Source organism: Heterodontus francisci, chromosome 48, assembly GCF_036365525.1.
Source record: "Heterodontus francisci isolate sHetFra1 chromosome 48, sHetFra1.hap1, whole genome shotgun sequence".
NCBI lineage: Eukaryota > Metazoa > Chordata > Chondrichthyes > Heterodontiformes > Heterodontidae > Heterodontus > Heterodontus francisci.
The window spans coordinates 5,859,593-5,880,508 of NC_090418.1; the positions used below are offsets into that span (position 1 = coordinate 5,859,593).

At 42.7% G+C, this 20,916-nt stretch overlaps 1 protein-coding gene across 6 annotated transcripts; it reads right to left on the reverse strand.

The window, feature by feature from the left end:
* Nucleotides 1-1,438: 1,438 nt before the first annotated feature.
* LOC137357303 (transmembrane protein 272-like) lies at nt 1,439-8,132 on the reverse strand. Of its 6 annotated transcripts, none has more exons than XM_068023532.1 (5): nt 8,026-8,132; nt 6,408-6,511; nt 5,551-5,601; nt 4,618-4,821; nt 1,439-1,943 (listed from the first exon to the last, which is right to left on the reverse strand). In XM_068023532.1, the coding sequence occupies exons 2-5, from the start codon at nt 6,493-6,495 to the stop codon at nt 1,735-1,737; spliced, it is 552 nt and encodes a 183-aa protein (XP_067879633.1). In that variant the 5' UTR covers nt 6,496-6,511; nt 8,026-8,132; the 3' UTR covers nt 1,439-1,734. The 6 variants fall into 6 exon arrangements, with proteins under 6 accessions (XP_067879633.1, XP_067879634.1, XP_067879637.1 ...); XM_068023533.1 differs by lacking the exon at nt 8,026-8,132 and adding an exon at nt 7,873-8,004; XM_068023536.1 differs by lacking the exon at nt 8,026-8,132 and adding an exon at nt 7,602-7,693.
* Between the last annotated feature and the right edge of the window lie 12,784 nt (nt 8,133-20,916).

Here is a 20,916-nt window from a genome sequence, read left to right on the forward strand (position 1 = left end):
TAAATTGCCTGCCCCCGTTATTCTGAAACTGGTGTCCCCTGGTAGCAGACTCCTTTGCCCAGGAGAAACATCCTTCCTGCATCTGTTGAGCATTGTTAGAATTTTGTATATTTCATTCTTCTAAACCAGAGAATAAAGGCCCAGTCTATTTAATCCTTCCTCCTAGGACAATCCCTCCATCCCAGAAATTAGTTTTGTGAACCTTTGTCACATTCCATGGCAACAATATCTTTCTTTATGTGAAGACCAACTGCACACAATGCTCCATTGAAGTCTCACCAAGGCTCCATATAAATTGCAGTTAGACATCTTTACTCCCATACTCAAATCCCCTTGTACCAAGGCCAACATACCATTTGCCTTCATAACTGCTTGCTGTACCTGCATGTTAGCTTTCAGTGACTCATTAACTTCAAAGGAACTTTGTCCTTGTTAAACACTTCCTAGCCTCACCATTTGTGAAATACTGTTTCTACCAAAGTGGATGACCTCATTTTCCCATTGTATTCCATTGGGAAAATTCTTTGCCTACATGCTTAGCCTCTCCAAATCCTCTTGATGTGTCTTTGCATCCTTCTCACACCTCACTTCCACCTAGTTGTGTCATCTGCAAGCTTGGAATTATATTAATCCCCACATCCAAAATAGTATAGGTGAATAATTGGGGCCCCAAGCACTGATCCTTATGGTAGCCACTAGTCACAGCCTACCAACCTGAAAATGACCTATTTATTCCTACTGTTCTGTCCATTAACCAGTTCTAAATCCCATGCACTTTATTTTACTAGCTTTGTGTGGGACCTGATCAAAAACTGAAAATCTAAATATACCACATCCACCAGCTCCCTTATCTAGAGATTTTAAGACTGTAAAAATGTAGTGTTTATTAATTTGGTTACTTTTATATCTACTTGTTAATTCACATCCGTCAACACTGGGCTAAGTGGGTAGTACAGTCACTTACTGCATTGAAAGTTATTTCTCACATTCACCACAAAGGGCTACATCTGAAAGCATTTGCTCTCTACAGAAAAGGGAAATATTTAGTTGGAATATCTAGACAAAATACAAACCTGCCCTTTGTACAGAAATTAAATTCCAGGTAGATGTGCAATCATGGATTCTTCCCACAGAAGCGAAATTTGCAACAAGTCCAGCAGACCTTCATGATTGTTGGCTACAGATTTGTGCAATAGAGAATGAATGTACAACACTCCTTCCCCTACCAGTCAGTCACAGGAAGGAGCAAGAAGGCAACTGAGCTATGGCTTAGTAAGTAAGCTATTTCCCTTTGGCAGAAGTCCAATGAAGACCAGACTAAGGCAGCTAGCATTTGTACCTTTAAGCTAACTAAATATGTATTCAGAAGCAAGGTGCAATATAAATGTACCTAGAAAATTCTTTTGCTGGATATAAAAAAAAAAAGAGGGGACTGGAATCAGTTAAGATAGTTTGTATTTGAAATATCACAAAACATATCCCAAGTTTAAAACAAAACACTAGTTTCAGAATCAGTCCAGGTTACTTCCATAAAGGTATAGGGTCAAGGTTGTGTAAAGAAAAAAAACTTGAAGGTGCAGATTTAAAAAAAAAAAAAAAGTGTTCAAAAATATATACTGCTAATTAGAGATTTAACCAAATTCTCAGCCACAGAAGCCAGGCATACAATTGGCAGCAAGTTAGTGCAAATTTTAACACATCAAGGTGGGATGAGGGATCTCTTCATTCAGGTGTTTAGCCAGTTCTCCGCCCAATCCACATCGTTCCACCTAAAGCACATGCACAGAACAGGCCACAAAGTCCTAGAAACAGTGCGATCCCAAGCAGGATGTAAGTGACAGTGGTGGTCCAGAAGGCAAAAAGGTATAATGTTTTATCACAGTAATTAGGAGAGGTTTTGTCAATATAATCTGGCTCGTAGATTCTGTAGATCCAAACATTTCCTGGAATAGAGGAAAAATACAAAATTTGATTTACTCAATACCTTCCGTTTAACAGAGGTCACATCTCCCATAATATCTTAATTTTGGGACTTTGTCCTTCAGAATCTGCCTTTTATAGCAGGTTCCATCTGGAAAATAAAATGGGGAAAATTGCTCCCAAGTATCTGTCATTTCAAGAGTTTATTTTCTGTGTAGTTGGGTGTGCACTACAGAACAAGTCATTTGGGCACTGCATTACACATGCTGTTAGAGTAATTAGCAGACAGCTAACAGAATAATTCATTTGGAACTGAACTCCAAATCTTGATTTTTTAAAAAAGCAAGCAGGTTGTTTTACTACAAAACCCTAGTACAGGTCAGCAGCCTCAAGAACCTTTAAAATTGGGTCAAAATTGCAATTAAGAGGTATAATGCCTCATTCAAATACCAAACAATAAATTTTTAAAAAGCCTTAATGATTAGACAAACCATTTAGTTACCAAAATGGGTTTGATTGATCCAAGTCAAGAGCCTGCTTTTAGATTTTAGCCTAGGGAAATAGCCTGGGGCGGCACAGTGGCGCAGTGGTTAGCACCGCAGCCTCACAGCTCCAGCGACCCGGGTTCAATTCTGGGTACTGCCTGTGTGGAGTTTGCAAGTTCTCCCTGTGTCTGCGTGGGTTTCCTCCGGGTGCTCCGGTTTCCTCCCACATGCCAAAGACTTGCCGGTTGATAGGTAAATTGGCCAGTAGCAATTGCCCCTAGTATAGGTAGGTGGTAGGGAAATATAGGGATAGGTGGGGATGTGGTAGGAATATGGAATTAGTGTAGGATTAGTATAAATGGGTGGTTGATGGTCGGCACAGACTTGGTGGGCCGAAGGGCCTGTTTCAGTGCTGTATCTCTAAACTAAACATGACACTACTTAATTGGTGAAGGAGGATTAAAAAGTCAAACTGCAAGCCAGTGGGAGATCCTCTTCAATGATTTCCCCAACCTGGGAAAGCTACAAGATTACCTTCCCAAATCTACAAGTTGAATGTATTTTAGTAGTCACTTTGAAAGCTTTCTACTTCTGATTGTTAGTAGATCTGGAGTTAGTGGAGGCCAAGGCTACTCTTGGGCACAATGCCTGCCCCCCCCCCTGCCAAAAAAAAAAAACAAACTAGGTCCCAAAAGCAGTGTACTAACTACTACAAACCATTGCTAAGACTCTGGCAGGGTGTCCAAATAGTAGCCCATGGGTCACAAGCAGCCCCAAATTCTGCCAAACTGATTCTTGAATCCCATTTGACTGTTACTTGCACTGACTTGCAATGTTAGTTTGTCTTGTGACTGAACTTGGAGGCTTGATAGGGTGGAAAGAAAAAGAAACTGGCTGTTGCAGTTGTGAAAATCACATGCCCAAATGGAACTAATTTTGTCACATTGAACACTGCTCGAAACTTACTGGACATTGCCAATAACCTTTTAAAGCAGAACTGAAAAGTTTTAAAAATGGCCAATCACATTTGTATTTTGGAGACGACAAAGGCTGGCCAAGAGACAGATGTAAATTGCCAGTCTAGCTGGAACAACGTGGGGTGCTCCCTGATTCAGTTAGTATTCTTTGGCCTCCTTATCTCAAGAGACAATGGATACACGCCTGGAGGTGGTCAGTGGTTTGTGAAGCAGCGCCTGGAGTGGCTATAAAGGCCAATTCTAGAGTGACAGGCTCTTCCATGGGTGCTGCAGAGAAATTTGTCGGGGCTGTTGCACAGTTGGCTCTCCCCTTGCGATTGATTTTTGTCAATAATGGGTGATCAAAAGACATTAATACCTCTTGACTTTAAAAGCCAAGGCAACCCTCTTTTCCCCCTCCCCCCAATGACTGTCTGAAAGACTCAAATTCAAACCCTCCAAGAACTGCAGTTTCAACCAAAGATGGTCACATGACACCTGCTGGCACAAGTCAGATTTTTGAATTGTGCCACAGAAAGTAAGAGACTGCAACTGAACTTGGAGAAAAGTATGTCTGTCTCTCTCCAGAGAAGTCTCAGGGAAACCAGTGGCTGCCTCTAAACCTCAAGACTACAGAACGTCACAGGCGACCATGAAGACAGTTGAAGCCTACCTTGGGCCTTCTGGAAGCAGAGAAGCAAGCCTGAAATGGTGCACGTGGCCCTAGCAAGGACTCCAAGACTAACTTTAAGGACATTACAACCCAGTATTTGCTTACCATTACCAATCTTACTTCAACCTCCCAACTCTTCCCGTGTCACATATTTTAGTAATTTTAACTGGTTTAGAGTGATAAGTTAATAAAACTTACATCAGGTTCAAACCCAAGAAAATTACAAATGAACCAGTGAGCAAGGGCTCACTGAGGTACTAAGCTAAAAAAAAAAATTACTGTTTAAAAAGATAAACCATGTTATGGTCAAACCAGAGAAGGAGAGAGGGGGGAGCCGGAGATCCCTTCCTCACCTGGTTGTAAATGCTAAAACCAGAACACCCAAGATCTGTAAATTACATAAACATTGATTTAGATGGCTCCTTCCTCCTCGAATACACTTATGAACAAGGGGTTGATAAGGGGGAAAAAAACTTCATGCAATTCTGAACACAGGCAAGTACCAGTACATGCAATGTATGCACCCTAAATAACCCCAGTTCATTTTAACAAGTTAAATATCACAAGTTCCACTCCAAGTTACCTGTTATAAACCAGATGAGAGAGAACAGCGATACCAGAGTTTGCCAAATGTGGCCAATTTTATGGAAGGCCAAAATGTTGCTCTCATCATTTGGGGTACACGAAACCAGTGATACCATCACAAAGAAGAGTGTAAAGCTTCCAGAAACAATGAGGTAAATTGGAATCAAGTATTGCTTGGTACAAGAATCTAAATACACAGTGCCTGTAAGAGGAGGAAGAAACAAGGGAAAATATTAATAAAGAGACAAATAAATAAATAACAAAGCATGTTTCACACTATGAAAATTAGTTTAGAAGCAGGCTATCTAGCATTCACCCCAAGTCTGTTCTTTCAACAAATTCCTCAATTCTCTTACCCAACACAAAAAAGAGACTGTTCAATCTTGAAAGCTTTAATTTCCACAGATTTTTTTTTTATTTTTTAAAAACAGCCTTTGGCTTGGGGTGGGGGAGAGAAGAGAAAGGGGAAGAAGGAGGAGGGTAAAGAGCTCTGGATTCCTACTACACTTGAGAAATAAAGTACTTCCTAATTTCCATTCCAAATGGCCCAACTAGCTTTAATTTGCCCCATTGTTCTCTATTCCCTAGAGTAGAAAGTTTGATCTACCCAGTTAAATCCAGAAGCATCCAAAATCAATTAGATTATTTTTTTTTAAAAAGTTAGATTTTGGTTTGGTTGCTCTGAAAACCAAGTCCTTAAACAAACAGAAGTGTGTGGCAACATAGTCTTGAAGCAAGGTTGCTGCAAGATTCTAGTGGTTTTCTGCAGCATGACTAAACAAAGAGCCACAACGAGATAATGTTTATTTCCCCATCTAAAATTAACAGCATCAGCACTTGCTAGAACAAACTGAAACATAGTCTAGATAAGCAATTTTTGATTCATGGAACAAGATTATTAAAAAGGAGACAAGGCCAACAGACATCTTACCAATAGTGATAGAGGCAATCGCCAGTAGAGAGGTCATAATTTTCATGCACACTGAAAAGGAATTTTTTAAAAAGGTTAATGTGCTACATGAATATATTCTGTTCCAACAATATAGAAGAGAATGCAGCTCTTCACCCAATCATGCTTGCCTTTTGAAGAGCTATCCAATTAGTCCCATTCTTTCTCTATCCCTCCCCACCCCTGAAAACTTTCAGAAGGAAAGGGTAAAACTATGGATTCTGCTGTCACCCTTTCAGGCAATGTGTTCCAGATGACAATTCAGTGTCAAAAAAACTAATCTGGCCTCTGGTTCTTTTGCCATGTATTCATAGCATGATGCTGAGAGTGGAGATTATATACTTGTTAAATTCATAACTTTCTTACTTCAGTCCAGTAGAAGTAATTTAAACTAGGTTCAGAGGCCAAGCAGGATAAGAGGAGTAATTATACATTGATCTTTTTGATGAAAGTGATATTAGCTGAACACTAAAGAGTTGAGGGTTTGAAAAGATAAGGCTGGCTGATGTGACATGTCCATGGTTGATTTGACAGGATAATTCCACAGCACAGTAATTTGTTACTGTAGATAAAGTGTCCATTTTCTACAATAGCCCTTCAAGTAGCAGTATCACAGTTCAGGTTTACTAGATCTAACTAGTAAAGTCGAACACTCCTGTCTTTTACGGACATCAGTAAAGCAGAAACATAGTGCTACAGCAAATATCAAGTCAGAAAAAAAGCTTCTAGTGGGCACAAAACAGTTATTCACTTAGCCCATATCTAATGCATCAGTTGCATTTTACTATAATCAAGATCTATTGATTTGTTCATTTGCACGAGAGTTGATTAAATAGTACCTGATGCCATTGGGGAAACTGGAGGCTCTTCAATAGTCCGGAGGAGTGGAGTGTACAAGCTACGTTCTAGGTCCATGTCGTTCACCATTTCCTATCCACAGGACCTAGGATTAGGAGCAGCAAGTCCACATTAACAGGCAAGCACCCATCTATTTTGGCAGTCTGAGTCCTACCTTCAGTCAGTTTGTTTGGATCCCATTGGCAAGGGTAGACAACACATTAATACTGACTAAGCTACTTACACTCAAAACACCTGACTTTCTTAATTAGCACACAAGCTCCAGATGTAACCAGACCCAGTCAAATCTTTTAAAGGACAACCTTTTTGAAGACAAATTGGGAAGAACACAAAGGTAATAAATGTTGCTTGACCTGCATGTTTCTAGCATTGGCTGTGTTTTCTCTTTGCAACACTAACAGTTCAGCATCACATGCAGAGCGTCCCATCCACAGACTTCCTTTTTCTTGCAAAAAGCCACAATTAAAAAAAAAATAAACTTTGACTAAAAGGCATCTTAAAGTAGGCCATACAGCCCCTCGAGCTTGCTCTACCAATTAAGTTCATGGCTGAATTTTTACCTCAACTCCACATTTCTTCCCCCAACCTCCAAAAAAAAAACACTCATTTATGAATATACTCAACTGAACATCCACAGCCTTCTAGGAATAGAGAACGCCAAAAGATTCCCAAACTTCTGAAATTACTCCTCAGTCCCAAATGGCCAACCTCTTAATGAGATGAATTCTAGTTCTCGACTATCCAACCAGGGAGTGGCCTAGGAGATGGTGAACTTTTGTACTAGATTGGTCCTTGGGATGACTGAGATTGAATAGAGTGGACTTTTTTTTTTAATCCCTAGAGTTAAGACTGAGGTAATCTAATTAAATGCATAATTCTTAAGGGGCCTGGACTGGATATGTAGTCAGTGCACACGAACAGGAATAATTTAAAGTTTTTTTCTAAAAAACTAAAAAAAGGAGGAATAACTTGTGTTACGGTAAAAGTAGCTGTTAATGTTTTGATAGCGTGGGATGATCTGACACGGGTGGGGGGAGAACATACTTGCCTGGGAGCAAAAAAAAATGTTAAATATTTCAACAGTGGATAACGTCATGTTAAATCAGGTGTTCCACAAACCTAGTTGATATGAAAGCCAATAAGAAGTATACTTCTCACTCTTCTACTGAAGTTACCTGCAGCAATCGTCCGGAATTATCAGAAGTTTAAAAAAAAAAGAACCCAATAGGAAGGAGGCTTAAAAATAAGAGCCAGAGAGTCAAGTTTCCTCCTTCTTGTATGCGAAATAGAGGAACGAAAAGCCAATATATAAGCACTTTAACTCAACTGTTCTTTCCAACAACAAAATGGGGAGGGGAAGAAATAGTCTTGCATTTATAAGGCGCAAGCAAACGACACACAAAAGTCACATCCAAAATGATCTAATAGAACTTGAATTTCAAATACCCGCAGTGCACTGACAATCAAACTTTTTTTTCCTCTCCTCTCGCCCAAATAAAAGTTGTTGAAACCAAAATGAGAATTGCCGATTAAAATAAAAACTCTTCCGAGTTAAACTGCCAAGGAAACCCAGATTAAATGCATCACAAAAATACCAACCAGTTTAACAGATCGTCAACGTTGACACCAAACAAAAAGCAGATTAAAATCAGGTAGCGTAGCCTAACCCAACTTTATTAAACTTCCTTCCGATTTCTTCACCCGAAATTCTCGTGTTTAATTTTTGCTTTTAATTGGTTGATTGTTGGGAGCCACTCAAACTTTTGCGGCACACTTTAGTCACATGTAGAGAAGCAAAAATATGCCTTTTAGTTTTTACTTGGATTCTGTGGTTTATTTTGGTTTTCAGCTGTCACACTGCCTCAATAACAACCTTTATTTATATAGGACGCATCTGCTCTGATGATGCTACCTTCCATGACGGTGCTTCTGATCTGACCTTTTTCCTCAACCAAGGATGTCCCCCCACTGTGGTTGACAGGGCCCTCAACCGTGTCCGACCCATTCCCCGCACCTCTACCCTCACCCCTTCCCCTCCCTCCCAGAACCGTGACAGGGTTCCCCTTATCCTCACTTTTCACCCCATCAGCCTCCATATCCAAAGGATCATCCTCCGCCATTTCCACCACCTCCAACGTGATGCCACTACCAGTCGCATCTTCCCCTCTCTTCCTCTGTCAGCATTCCGAAGGGATCGTTCCCTTCGCGACGCCCTGGTCCACTCCTCCATTACCCCCACCACCTCGTCCCCGTCCCATGGCACCTTCCCCTGCAATCGCAGGAGGTGTAATACCTGCCCATTTACCTCCTCTCTCCTCACTATCCCAGGCCCCAAACACTCCTTTCAGGTGAAGCAGCGATTTACTTGTACTTCTTTCAATGTAGTATACTGTATTCGCTGCTCACAGTGTGGTCTCCTCTACATTGGGGAGACCAAGCGCAGACTGGGTGACCGCTTTGCGGAACACCTCCGCTCAGTCCGCAAGCAGGACCCTGAGCTTCCGGTTGCTGGCCATTTCAACACTCCCCCTTGCTCTCATGCTCACATCTCTGTCCTGGGATTGCTGCAGTGTTCCAGTGAACATCAACGCAAGCTCGAGGAAGAGCATCTCATTTACCGATTAGGCACACTACAGCCTGCCGGACTGAACATTGAGTTCAATAATTTCAGAGCATGACAGCCCCCCATTTTACTTTCATTTTTAGTTATTTTTTCTTACTTTTTTCTACATTCTTTTTTACATTTTTTACAATCTTTTTTTTGCATTTATTTCGTTTCATCTTAGTTTGTTCAGTTTGCTTACCCACTGTTTTTTTCAGGTTTGCACTTGCTGCTGTTCAATATTCAGTGTATTAACACCTAATCTGTACTAATGCTTTGTCTTTCAACACACCATTAACATATTGTTTGCCTTTGCTCCGTGACCTTTTGGTCAGCTATGTGGCCTGGTCCAATCTAGACCTCCTTTGTTATCTCTTGCCCCACCCCCACCTCACTTGCTTATAACCTGTGACTTTTCTAATATTTGTGGAGTTCCAATGAAGGGTCACTGACCCGAAACGTTAACTCTGTTTCTCTTTTCACAGATGCTGCCAGACCTGCTGAGTGGTTCCAGCATTTCTTGTTTTTATTTATTTATATAGCGCCTCTCAACCAAATTAAAAAGTTCCAAGGCCCTTCACAGGAACATTATGAAACAAAGTATGATACTCAGCCACAAAAGGAGACATTGAGTCAGATCAGAAGCTTGGTCAAAGAGGTAGGTTTTAAGGAGTGTGGTAAAGGAGGAAAGCCATGTGGAGAGGTGTAGGGAGGGTAATTTCAGAGCTTGTTCTGAAAAGCCTATTGGAGTGATCATTTCTTTAATGGACCTATAATGGTGACACTGGGCAGTCCCAGGGCACCTTTCACATCCCTGGGATGTCCAAAGTGCTTTGCAGCCGATGAAGTAATGTGAAAACAGCCAGATCATCCATTTTTGTGATGTTGTTAACGGATAAATATTAGTCAGGACACCAAGGATATTCCCCCCACCCCCACGCCCAGCCCGTTTCTCTTTGAAATAGTGGCCCAGCGATCTTTTACACCCACCTGTGAGAGGGGAGACGTGACCTCAGTTTAACATCACATCTGAAAGACGGCACCTCCAACAGTGCAGTACTCCCTCAGTACTACACTGGGGACGTCAGCTTGAATTGTTGTGCTGTGTCAGAAGATTGCAGTTTCAAAGGAGAGCAGGGGGTGTCCTGGGCCAAAATTTATCCCTCAATCAACATCACAAAAACTGATTCTCTGTCCATTGTCACATTGCTGTTTGTGGGAGTTTACTGTGTGCAAATTGGCTGCTTCATTTCCTACATTACAACAGTTCAAAAGTAATTAATTGATTGTGAAGCGTTTTGGGATGTCCTGTGATTGTGAAAGGTGCTATAGAAATGCAAGTCTTGCTTTTTGTCTTTTCTTTTCCCCTGCCCACTTTACTTTCTCTGGCTTTCTTGGACCATTTCTCACATTTGAACTCTCTAGTTTGCTGTCTTTTTCTCTCTTCTTCACTGGATCTTTATTTAGCTTTGCTCTCCAGTTCTCTCTCTCTCTTTCTCCCTCTGTTGTTTTCTTCTACTCAGTCCTTTTCTTTTGGGGGTATTCTCTCATAAACCATTGTATAGTTTACAGATACTCAAATGTAGCCATCTGCTAATTCAACAACATCTTACATTAATAAAGGGCATTAACATATTAAAACATCCCAAGGCGCTTATCAAGAGTGATATCAACATAAATATTTTTGACATTTTTTTGACACCAAGTCACAGAAGGAGGAATCAGGAAAGATTGGCCAAAAGTTTAGTCGAAGAGGTAGGTTTTAAGGAGCATTTTAAAAGAGGAGAGGGGAGTGGAGAGGCAGCGAGGTTTAGGGAGGGAATGCCAAAGCTTGGGGCCCAAGCAGCTGAAAGCATGGTGGCCATTGGTGGAGCGATTCAAATTGGGCGTTGCGCAAGAGGCTAGAATTGGAGGAGCACAGAGATCTCAGAGGCTTGTAGGGCTGGAGGAGGCTACACAGATTGAGAGGGGGAGGCCACGGGGTGATTTGATAATGAGCATGAGGATTTTATAACTGAGGCACTGTTGGAGCCAGTGAAGATTAGTAAGGAGAAGAGCGGTGAGTGAATGAGGTTTGGTGTGAGTTAAGATTCAGGCAGCAGAATTTAAGAGTCAAGAGAAAGCTTGTACCCTGGTGTAAACCAAACTCCTTGGAGTCAAGGCAGTTCCACTCAGTGTTTGATAGGAAGTGGGATCATTTCTGTCTGTGCAGTGTTTAAGTATTGTACATATATTTTAGTTTGTAAAGGCTGTACCAAAAATTAAAGAGATCCATAATTTTCATGAGATTTATTGTTTGCAAAGATACTTTGAAATTACAATGATTAATATTGTAAGTCCTCTCGAATCGTGCTGATCAGTATTTTGTTCAATTATGGGTAGTATTGCATAAATGCAATGCCATTAGCCTGCATCGGCAAAAAGATTTTCTTACAAATTAGACTAGATTCTTGTAATATTAACCAGATTAATATTCAATGTGGTAGATGGGAAGTGGGGTTGTAGATAGTGTGTAAAACAAACTCAATATAGACACAAATATTGACAGAGTTTTTTTTTTCCTTTGTGACACAGTAGCCAACAGGTCCCATCATATCCGTCTGCTTCGAGATGCATTGTCCACCATTAAAGTTACAAAGATTTCAGGATTTAGCAAGTACAAACTACAACTAGTTAGTACTGCTGGTACTCAGGTCACTCCTTTGACCTCTTAATATCATCTCTCTCATCTTGTAGTTGTGCCAGTAATTGCAGAAGATTAGGATTAGATAAATGATATAAGAGATAAGATGGGTGTAGAGAGCAAAAAGGTACAGGGATTTGTCACAGTATTCAGGCGAATGTTTACGATCATAATCTGGCTCATAGATGGAGTAGAGGAGAACGTTCCCTGTATTAAAAATGGAAGAAAAGAAATGGTTAAAGACCGTTCAAACGCACCTGCAGGGAGCTCCATAAACATAAGCAAACTGCAGTCTGGTTCCAACTGGGCAGATCCCTTCTTGCTTTGTTTGGTGATTGACTGGCATGGAGTTTCAAGCACCCTGCCCAGGGGAGAGAGCTCTGCACATGTTCAGGTACATGCATGTGCTAAGCTGCCTCCCAACAGTTAAACAGGTTAATGTTCAGAGAGCAGAGGGGAAGGTAGAAACCCTGCTCTCATTTAAATTAAAAAGACTTTCACAACCTCAGGATGTCCCAAAGCACTTTACAGCCAATTAAGTACTTTTGAGGTGCGGTCACTGTTGTGTTGTAGGGAAATGTGCCAGCCTCCACTCCCCCCAAGTTCCCCTCCAAACCACACACCTTCGATAGCACCTTCCAAACCCGCAACCTCTACCAACTAGAAGGACAAGGGCAGCAAATGCATGGGAACACCACCACCTGCAAGTTCCCCTCCAAGTCACACACCATCCTGACTTGGAACTATATCGCCATTCCTTCACTGTTGCTGGGTCAAAATCCTGGAACTCCCTTCCTATCAGCACTGTGGGGCAACTTGCACTACATGGATTGCAGCGGTTCAAGCAGGCAGCTCACCACCACCTTCTCAAGGGCAGTTAGGGACGGGCAAAAAATCCTGGCCTTGTCAGTGATGCTCACATCCCATGAATGAATAAAAAAAAAGTCTATTGGCATACAGCAAGCTCCAGTGATGAGATAATGACCAAATAATCTGTTTTTAGTGATGCTTACCGAGAGATAAATATGGGCTGGGACACTGGGGAGAACTCTCCCGCTCTTCTTCGTAATAGTGACCGTTAGATCTTTTATGCCCATTTGAGAGGGCAGACAAGGCCTCAGTTTAACATCCCAGCCGAAAGACGGCACCTCCCGATAGTGTAGCACCCCCTCAAATAAGGTCAGATAGTTTTAAAAATGCAGGGTTGAACACATCCACTTACCACCTTGTAAAGACCATTTGATACCAAACTAGTTTTACATTCCATGCAATGCTAAACCCAAGGCAGTCTCACCGCACTTTGCTCCAGAGTCAGGTTGGCTCCTGATTCTACTGCACATCAACTTGCAATTTAAATAGATTTTAAGACTCAGTTTGCCAATGATAAGGGTGATTCATTGATCCTGTGTTCCCAATGGTGTGCCTTGCTAATTAGGGGTACTAGTTGCAGACGAGGCTGTAGGATTAGGAACATAGGACCTGGGAGCAGGAGTGGGCCATTCGGCCCTTCGAACCTGCTCTGCCATTCAATAAGATCATGACTAATCTGGTTGTGGGCTCAACTCCACTTTCCTGTCTGCCCCCCATAACCCTTGACTCCCTTGTCTATCAAAAATCTATCTAACTCAGGCTTGAATAAATTCTGCCACTGCCTTCTGGGGAAGAGAATTCCACAGACTAACGACTGAGGAAAAGAAATTCTGCTCATCTCCGTCTGAAACGGAAGACCTCTTATTCTTAAACTGTGTCCCCTAGTTGTAGTCTCCCGGTATCCATTCTATTAAGTCCCCTCAGGATCTTATATGTTTCAATAAGATTATCTCTCATTCTTCTAAATTCCAATGGTTCAGGCCCAACCTGTTCAACCTTTCTTCATAAGTTAAGCTCTTCATCCACGGAATTAGTCGAGTGAACCTTCTCTGAACTGTTTCTAACATAATTACATCCTTTTTCAAATAAGGAGACCAAAACGATACAGTACTCCAGATGTGGTCTCACCAAGATCCTGTACAGCTGCAGTAAAACCTCCCTACTTTTATACTCGATTCCCCTCTCGATAAATACCATTCCATTTGCCTTCCTAATCACTTGCTGTACCTGCGTACTAACCTTTTGTGATTCCTGTACCAGGACACCCAGATCCCTCTGTACCACTGAGTTCTGTAATCTCTCTCCATTTAAATTGTGGTGCCAATTCTCTGACCACTAACCCCCCCTACCACCACTTAAGCAAAGCTCCCTGCTGGGACCACAGAATCAGTGAATCATCCCTAGTTTTCTTTAAATTCATTCTTGGGATGTTGCTGGAAAATGGTTCCTGAGAAGGTGGTGGTGAGCCGCTTGAACCACTGCAGTCCATGTGGGTTAGGTACACCCACAGTTCTGTTAGGGAGGGAGTTCCAGGACTTTTTGTGAAAATGACGGAATGGCGATATATGTCTGATGTATACTCGTTGGGTATATTCAAGACAGAGATCAATAGATTTTTGGGTATGAAGGGATATGGGGATAGTGTGGGCAGGTGGAGTTGAGGTTGAATGGTGGAGCAGGCTCAAGGGACCGAATGGATTCCTCCAGCTCCTCTTTTGTACGTTTTTATGTTCTTGTCTGCGTTCCTGTGCACCTGCCATCCTTGTCCTTCTAGGCAGTGGAGATTGCTGGTTTGGGAGCTGAGCTCTTGGTACCTTGCTCCAGTGCAGCCTGTGGATGATACATACTTGCAGGCACTGGTGGTGGAGGGAGTTGTTGTGACAGCTAGTAGAAGAGTGCCAATCAAACAGATTGTTTTGTTCTGGATAATGTCGAGCTTCTCGCAGAGAGTATTACATCACACTCCTGACTTGTGCCTTGCAGGTGATAGAGAGGCTTTACGAAGTCAGGAGGAGAGCCACTTGCTGCGGAGTACCCAGCCTCTGACCTGCTCGAGTAGCCACATTAGTTATGTGGCTGGTCCAGTTGAGGTTTTGCTCAATTGTGACCCCCTAAAATGTGGATGTTGGTGATGGTAATGCCATTGAATTTCAAGGCAAGGCAGTTAGGCTCTCACTTGTGTTGGAGGTGGTCGTTGCCTGACATCATATGGTCTTGTTGCATGCAGCATGTAGTGTTTATTTATGTGGGAACAGCATTTAAAAACTGGAAAGATTGGTGACAGGGACAGTATTACTGAAAACTACTTGGAGTCCAGTAGTTATTTTAGTCAATCTACTTCTACTAAGTGCATACAAAATAACAATGCTCCCCAGGTAAATGTCACTTTCAATGTCCTAAGAGGACAATTAAAAATACCAAATAGATTGGTACTGCATATATAGTCCTACAGAAGTTCTGCTATCTGTACTGGTCACATCACATGTATAATTTTATCTTCAGTGTTAAGTCAGTACATCGCAAAGAGAGTGACAAGACTGATCTGAATGTAGAAGGAGCAAACTATCAGCGAGGACAAGGGGACACTCAGACTTTACAATCGAGAAAAGGCAATGTGCACTGAGGTACCTGCTGCAAACAAAGCAAAGTTGATTTGCTCTGGAAAAGATTCCCATTGTTCAATAAATGAGTGTGATAGGCTGAATGAACGCCATCCTTTGGACCTGTCCCAACCGATACGAGTCTGCGGAATAAGTGAAATCATTGTAAAAGCGAGATCACAGCTTCCGCAGATGACCAGATAGAAAGGAAGTGACTGTCCCTTGGTACAAGAGCCATGATAGGTGATACCTGCAAGACATAATGGTCAGAATGGTAATAATGCAGCCTAATTTATACAAATTGATTGGAATATTCTATAATTTGGTGTATACTTTTGGCAATTTTACCCCAAGTACTCCTCTCCTTCTTGCACTGTGCCACCATTCAAGTTCCATTCCTGAATCCTCCTTGGATAATTCCACAGCTACCCTCAGGGCTTTTCTTGGCATACTCCATAACGAGGCAGCTGTTACTGTCTCCATTTGAGGAGAAACCCAAACTATCCCATCCTCCTCCCTCTGACTGACCGTCCTACTAATCTCACCAATCTCCTTCCCATCACTGTATCATCCCAGATTCTGCCAATGGACGAACAATGAATGCCCACTCCTCATTTCCCTCCAATATATCCGCTCACTCTCAAAACTGCCTTTCTTCAGCTCATTGTAGGCAATCGATTGGATTTTCATTCTGGCTTTGACTGAAACTTGGCTCACGAGTGGCCATTATCAAGTCCCTCTCTCCCGCTCCGCACCTCACTTCTCTCGTGCTTTCTCCTCCGGGCACCTCACTTTGTTCCACTTATCTCATCCCTGCTTTGTCCAACTATTCCCCACTTGCAAACCTCACCCTGAGTTTTGTACCAAGGTAGCCTCAGCCTCTGCACGGAGTGACCCTGCCAAAATATCCATGCCCCGTCACCAATTCCAACCCCCACATCAGGCCATTTTCTCAGGTTGAATCAGACTGTGCAATCATGACGAGCCTGAGCTGAGGTTTTAACCCCATGTCCTCTCCATCCTATAAACTGCTGCCTATACTCTGTCAGCCTCTGTTCCTGCCTCAACCCATCTTCTTCTGAAACCCTCGCTCATTCTTATGTTACCTCCAGACTCGTATATTCCAATGCTTTCCTGGCCAGCCTCCCAACTGCTACCCTCTGTAAACTTCAGGCCATCCGAAACTCTGCTGCCTAAATCCTAATTGGACCAAGTCTCATTCACCCATCACCCTCTGTCCTCACTGAACAACATTGCCTCCCAGTCCCTCCAGTTCATTCTTGTGTTTGAATCTCTTCATGGCCTCATCCCTCCCTATGTCTATAACCTCCTCGAGTTCTCCAACACCCCCTCCATCACCCCCAACACTCTCAGCTGCTCTGATTCTGTCCTTTTAGGCATCCCTCCTCCCTCACCCACCATTCTGCCTTCTGGTCCACACTCTGGAATTTCTTTGTTAAACACTACTTCCTCTCCTCCTTTGACTCTCCTTAACACCCGTCTGTTTGGTCAAGCTTTTGGCCATTGCTTCTCCTTTGGCTCGGTGTCCATTACTTATCTAATTTAGGTCGGCACAATGGTGCAGTGGCTAGCACCGCAGCCTCACAGCTCCAGTGATCTGGGTTCGATTCTGGGTACTGCCTGTGTGGAGTTTGCAAGTTCTCCCTGTGACCGCGTGGGTTTCCGCCGGGTGCTCCGGTTTCCTCCCACAGCCAAAGACTTGCAGGTTGATAGGTAAATTGGCCATTGTAAATTGCCCCTAGTGTAGGTAGGTGGTAGGGGAATTGAGGGGATGTGGTAGGAATATGGGGTTAATGTAAGATTAGTATAAATGGGTGGTTGATGGACAGCACAGACTCGGTGGGCCGAAGGGCCTGTTTCAGTGCTGTATCTCTAAATAAATAATAAAATAAATTATGTAAAGCACCTTGTAATGTTTTTCTAAGTTAAAGGTGTGACATAAAATGGCTGTTGTACAATAAATAAAGCCTAAATTTAAGTTCGGGGCACAACATTGGTAAGAGTCCACTCCCTTTCCTGGAATCCAAAAGTACATAAAAGCATACATACGAACATACGAATTAGGAGCAGGAGTAGGCCATTCGGCCCCTCGAGCCTGCTCCGCCATTTGATAAGATCATGGCTGGCCTGAATGTGGCCTCAACTCCACTTTCCTGTCTGTCCCTCAAAACACTTGACACCTGTGTCTATCAAGAATCTATCTATCTCAGCCTTGAATATTTTCAGTGACCCAGCCTCTACTGCACTCTGAGGAATCGAATTCCACAGAGTAACAACCCTGTGGGAGAAAACAATTGTCCTCATCTCCGTCTTAAATGGGAGATTCCCTTATTTTTAAACCCTAGTTCTCATTTTGCCCGTAATTGAAAACATCCACCCTGTCACGTCCCCTCAGTATTAAAGCACTGCACTCTAATCTTTCCCTGGGTATGTGCAGAGATTTCCAATAGGATTCATATTTGGGTTTTAATTATCAACATTCTGAGATTCCTTTTATTATTTTTCTTGTTACTCACCAATGGTGATGTAGGCAATATCTACCAATGATGTAAGGAATTTCAGGAATTCTGTGGAAATGAAAGTTTCAACGAACATCAGATGTGTTTGCCTTGAATTAACGGAAGCAAAATAAATTAACAACTTGCATCTGCGTCATGCGTTTAATGTGGTGAATGCCCTGAGTTGTTTTATAGAATTAACACCAAGCAGTAATGGGGAAAATAGGCGAAGTGATTAATAGCCGAAGCTGTAAGGCTCCAAGAGGATTTTGTTGATGGAGACAGCGAGATCACAAAGAGGAGGGAGAGAATTCCAGGCTGTGGGGACCCAGAGGGCTGTAGGTCCTGATGGGCTGAAGTCAAGAGCCAGATTTATGGCAGGCACACACTAGGGGAGGCTACAGAGAAAGGGAGGAGATTGTGGAGGAATACTATTCCATCTTCTACTAGACCCTGCAGCAAATCCTGATAAACAGGATGGGTTTGTCCGACACACTCACTAAGATTGAAAAGAGAGGCGCGAAGTCTGTGTTTTTTTGGGGACTCAATCACACAACAACAACAACAACAACAACTTATATTTATATAGTGCCTTTAATGTCATAAAACGTCCCAAGGCACTTCTCATGAGCATTAGAAAACAAAATTTGACACCGAGCCACATAAGGAGATATTAGGGAAGATGAACAAAAACTTGGTCATAGAGGTAGGTTTTAAGGAGGAGAGAGAGGCGGAGAGGGAGGGTGTTCCAGAGCTTATAGGGTCCAGGCAGCTAAATGCCGGGCCAGCAATGGTGGAATGGTTCACAGATAGCCTAAAATAGTCCTGCCCTGATTCTTTGACTGAATGAAGCTTTCTTGTGTGTTACCACACTGAAATTGCCCCTCTGTGTAGTGTACGATAAATATATTTTCGACTATTGTATTGCTCCCCTGCCTGTACTAAGACAGGATAAATTACACAAAAGTGCTGTCTTGGGGCAGAGCTCCACCCACTGGGAGCAAGTCAGGAGCCTCCTCTGCTATCACTTGCGGGGCCAGTTCCCAATGGTCGGTTAAGCTGTGCACCAGCAACGCACATTTGTAAAATTTATCCTGGTGTCTCCAATAATTTTACCTGAAAATGTTGAACCCAATTTACATTCTAACTCTTAGAAAATGCCAATTAGGTCATCAGTTAAAATTAAATTAACAAAAGTGTCCCTTAAACTCCAAGCTATCAGCGAAAGCAAAGGAAGATGGAATTTAATACTGACAAGTGTGAAGTGATGCATTTTGGCAGAAGGAATAAGAGGAGGCAAAATTGACTTAATGGCACAGTTCTAAAGAGTGTGCAGGAACAGAGGAACCTGGGGGTGCATGTGCATCGATCTTTGAAGATGGCAGGACATATTGAGAGAGTGGTTAGTAAAGCAGATGGGATCCTGGGCTTCATAAATAGAGGCATTGAGTTCAAAAGCAGGGAAGTTATGCTGAACCTTTACGAAGCTCTGGGTAGGCCCCAACTGGAGTATTGTGTCCAGTTCTGGTCACCACTCTTTAGGAAAGATGTGAGGGTCCTTGAGAGGGTGCAGAGGAGATTTACCAGAATGGTTCCAGGGATGGAGGATTTAAGTTACCAGGTTTGATTGGAAAAGATGGTTTTGTTCTCCTTAGAACAAAGGAGATTGAGGGGAGATTTAATAGAAGTGTACAAGATTATGACAGGCTTAGATAAGTTAGACAAAGAAAAACTGTTCCCATTAATTAATGGTCTAAGGATGAGGAGACACAGATTGAAAGTTTTGGGCAAAAGATGCAGGGGGAATATGAGGAAGAACTTTATACGCAGCAGGTGGCAATGACCTGGAACTCGCTGCCCACAGAGCAGAGACGATCAATGACTTCAAGAAGAAGTTGGGCATCTACTTGAGAGAAGTAGACTTGCAGGGCTACAGGGATCGAGCGTGAGAGTGGGACTGACTGGATATCTCTGTGGAGAGCTGGCATGGATCCGATGGGCTGAATGGCCTCCTTCTGTGCCGTAAATGACCCTATGACTCTAAATTCCATTATAATTGTTGTTGACTGCGATCTCTCTGGTACACACCAATTGAGGAAAGCCTTGAGCGTAGCGGAGACACCACGTGCTCCCTCTCCAGAGGCACATGGGTGACAGATATAGTTGTGGAAGAGAGGTAGGCAGTCGGATCAAACGATTCCCTTGACCTTGCACTGCCTGGGCCCGTGGGTGGCCACCTTGTGCAGGCCTGGTCCAATTTACAAGTTTACATTCTATGTAACATATTTTTGGAGATTTCTTTTTGCTGAAACTAATATCCTTGTTAGAGTCACATGGGTACCATGGGCCAATGATGGATCACATGTTTTAGCCACATTGTTCCAATGGACCAATCACATCACTCGAAAGCAGCAACACCCACAAACTGGTCATGTGACTGTTTCTCTCCAGACAAAAGCCAGGAAAGAGAATTATTTTTCTCTGTGGCTCAGTGGGTCCCACTCTCTCACGTTGAGTTGAAAGACTGTAGGTTCAATTCATCCTAGTGTGGCATAAAAATCAGGGCTGCCACTCCAGTGCTGTACTGAGGGAGTGCTGCACTGTTGCGGGGGTTGGGGGTGCATCTTTCACATGAGATATTAAACCTGAGGCCCTGTCTACTCCATCAGGAGGATGTAAAAGATCCTGTGGCTGCTATTTTAAAGAAGAGTGGGGGGGGGGGGGGAATTCTCCCCGGTGTCCCGGGCCAGTATTCACCCCTCAACCTACAGCACAAAAATATGATTATCTGGCCATTATCACATTGTTGTTCGTGGGATCTTGCTGTGCACAATTTGGCTGCTGCGTTTCCTACATTACAACCGTGACTGTACGTCAAAAAGTACTCCATTGGCTGTAAAGCGCTTGGGACGTCCTGTGGTTGTGAAAGGCGCCATGTAAATGCAAGTCTTTCTTTTTAAATGAATCAACGGGACAGTTCATATGTTTGCTGTTGGCCAATGTGATCATCAGAAGGAGAGACTAACAGATTTTTGTTAAAAATCTGCTGGAGATTTTTGAATTCCTTTTCTTTCTACTCCTTGATGCCTGTAATCAAAATTGAGTTCAATAAAGTTCTACTCACTTTGTTGACAGGAAATCTGCTCCATCCTGGCCTGTGCCGCTTTTTCTTGGCCTGTTTTTCAACTTTATGTCATATTTCTCCATCGTTTTTCA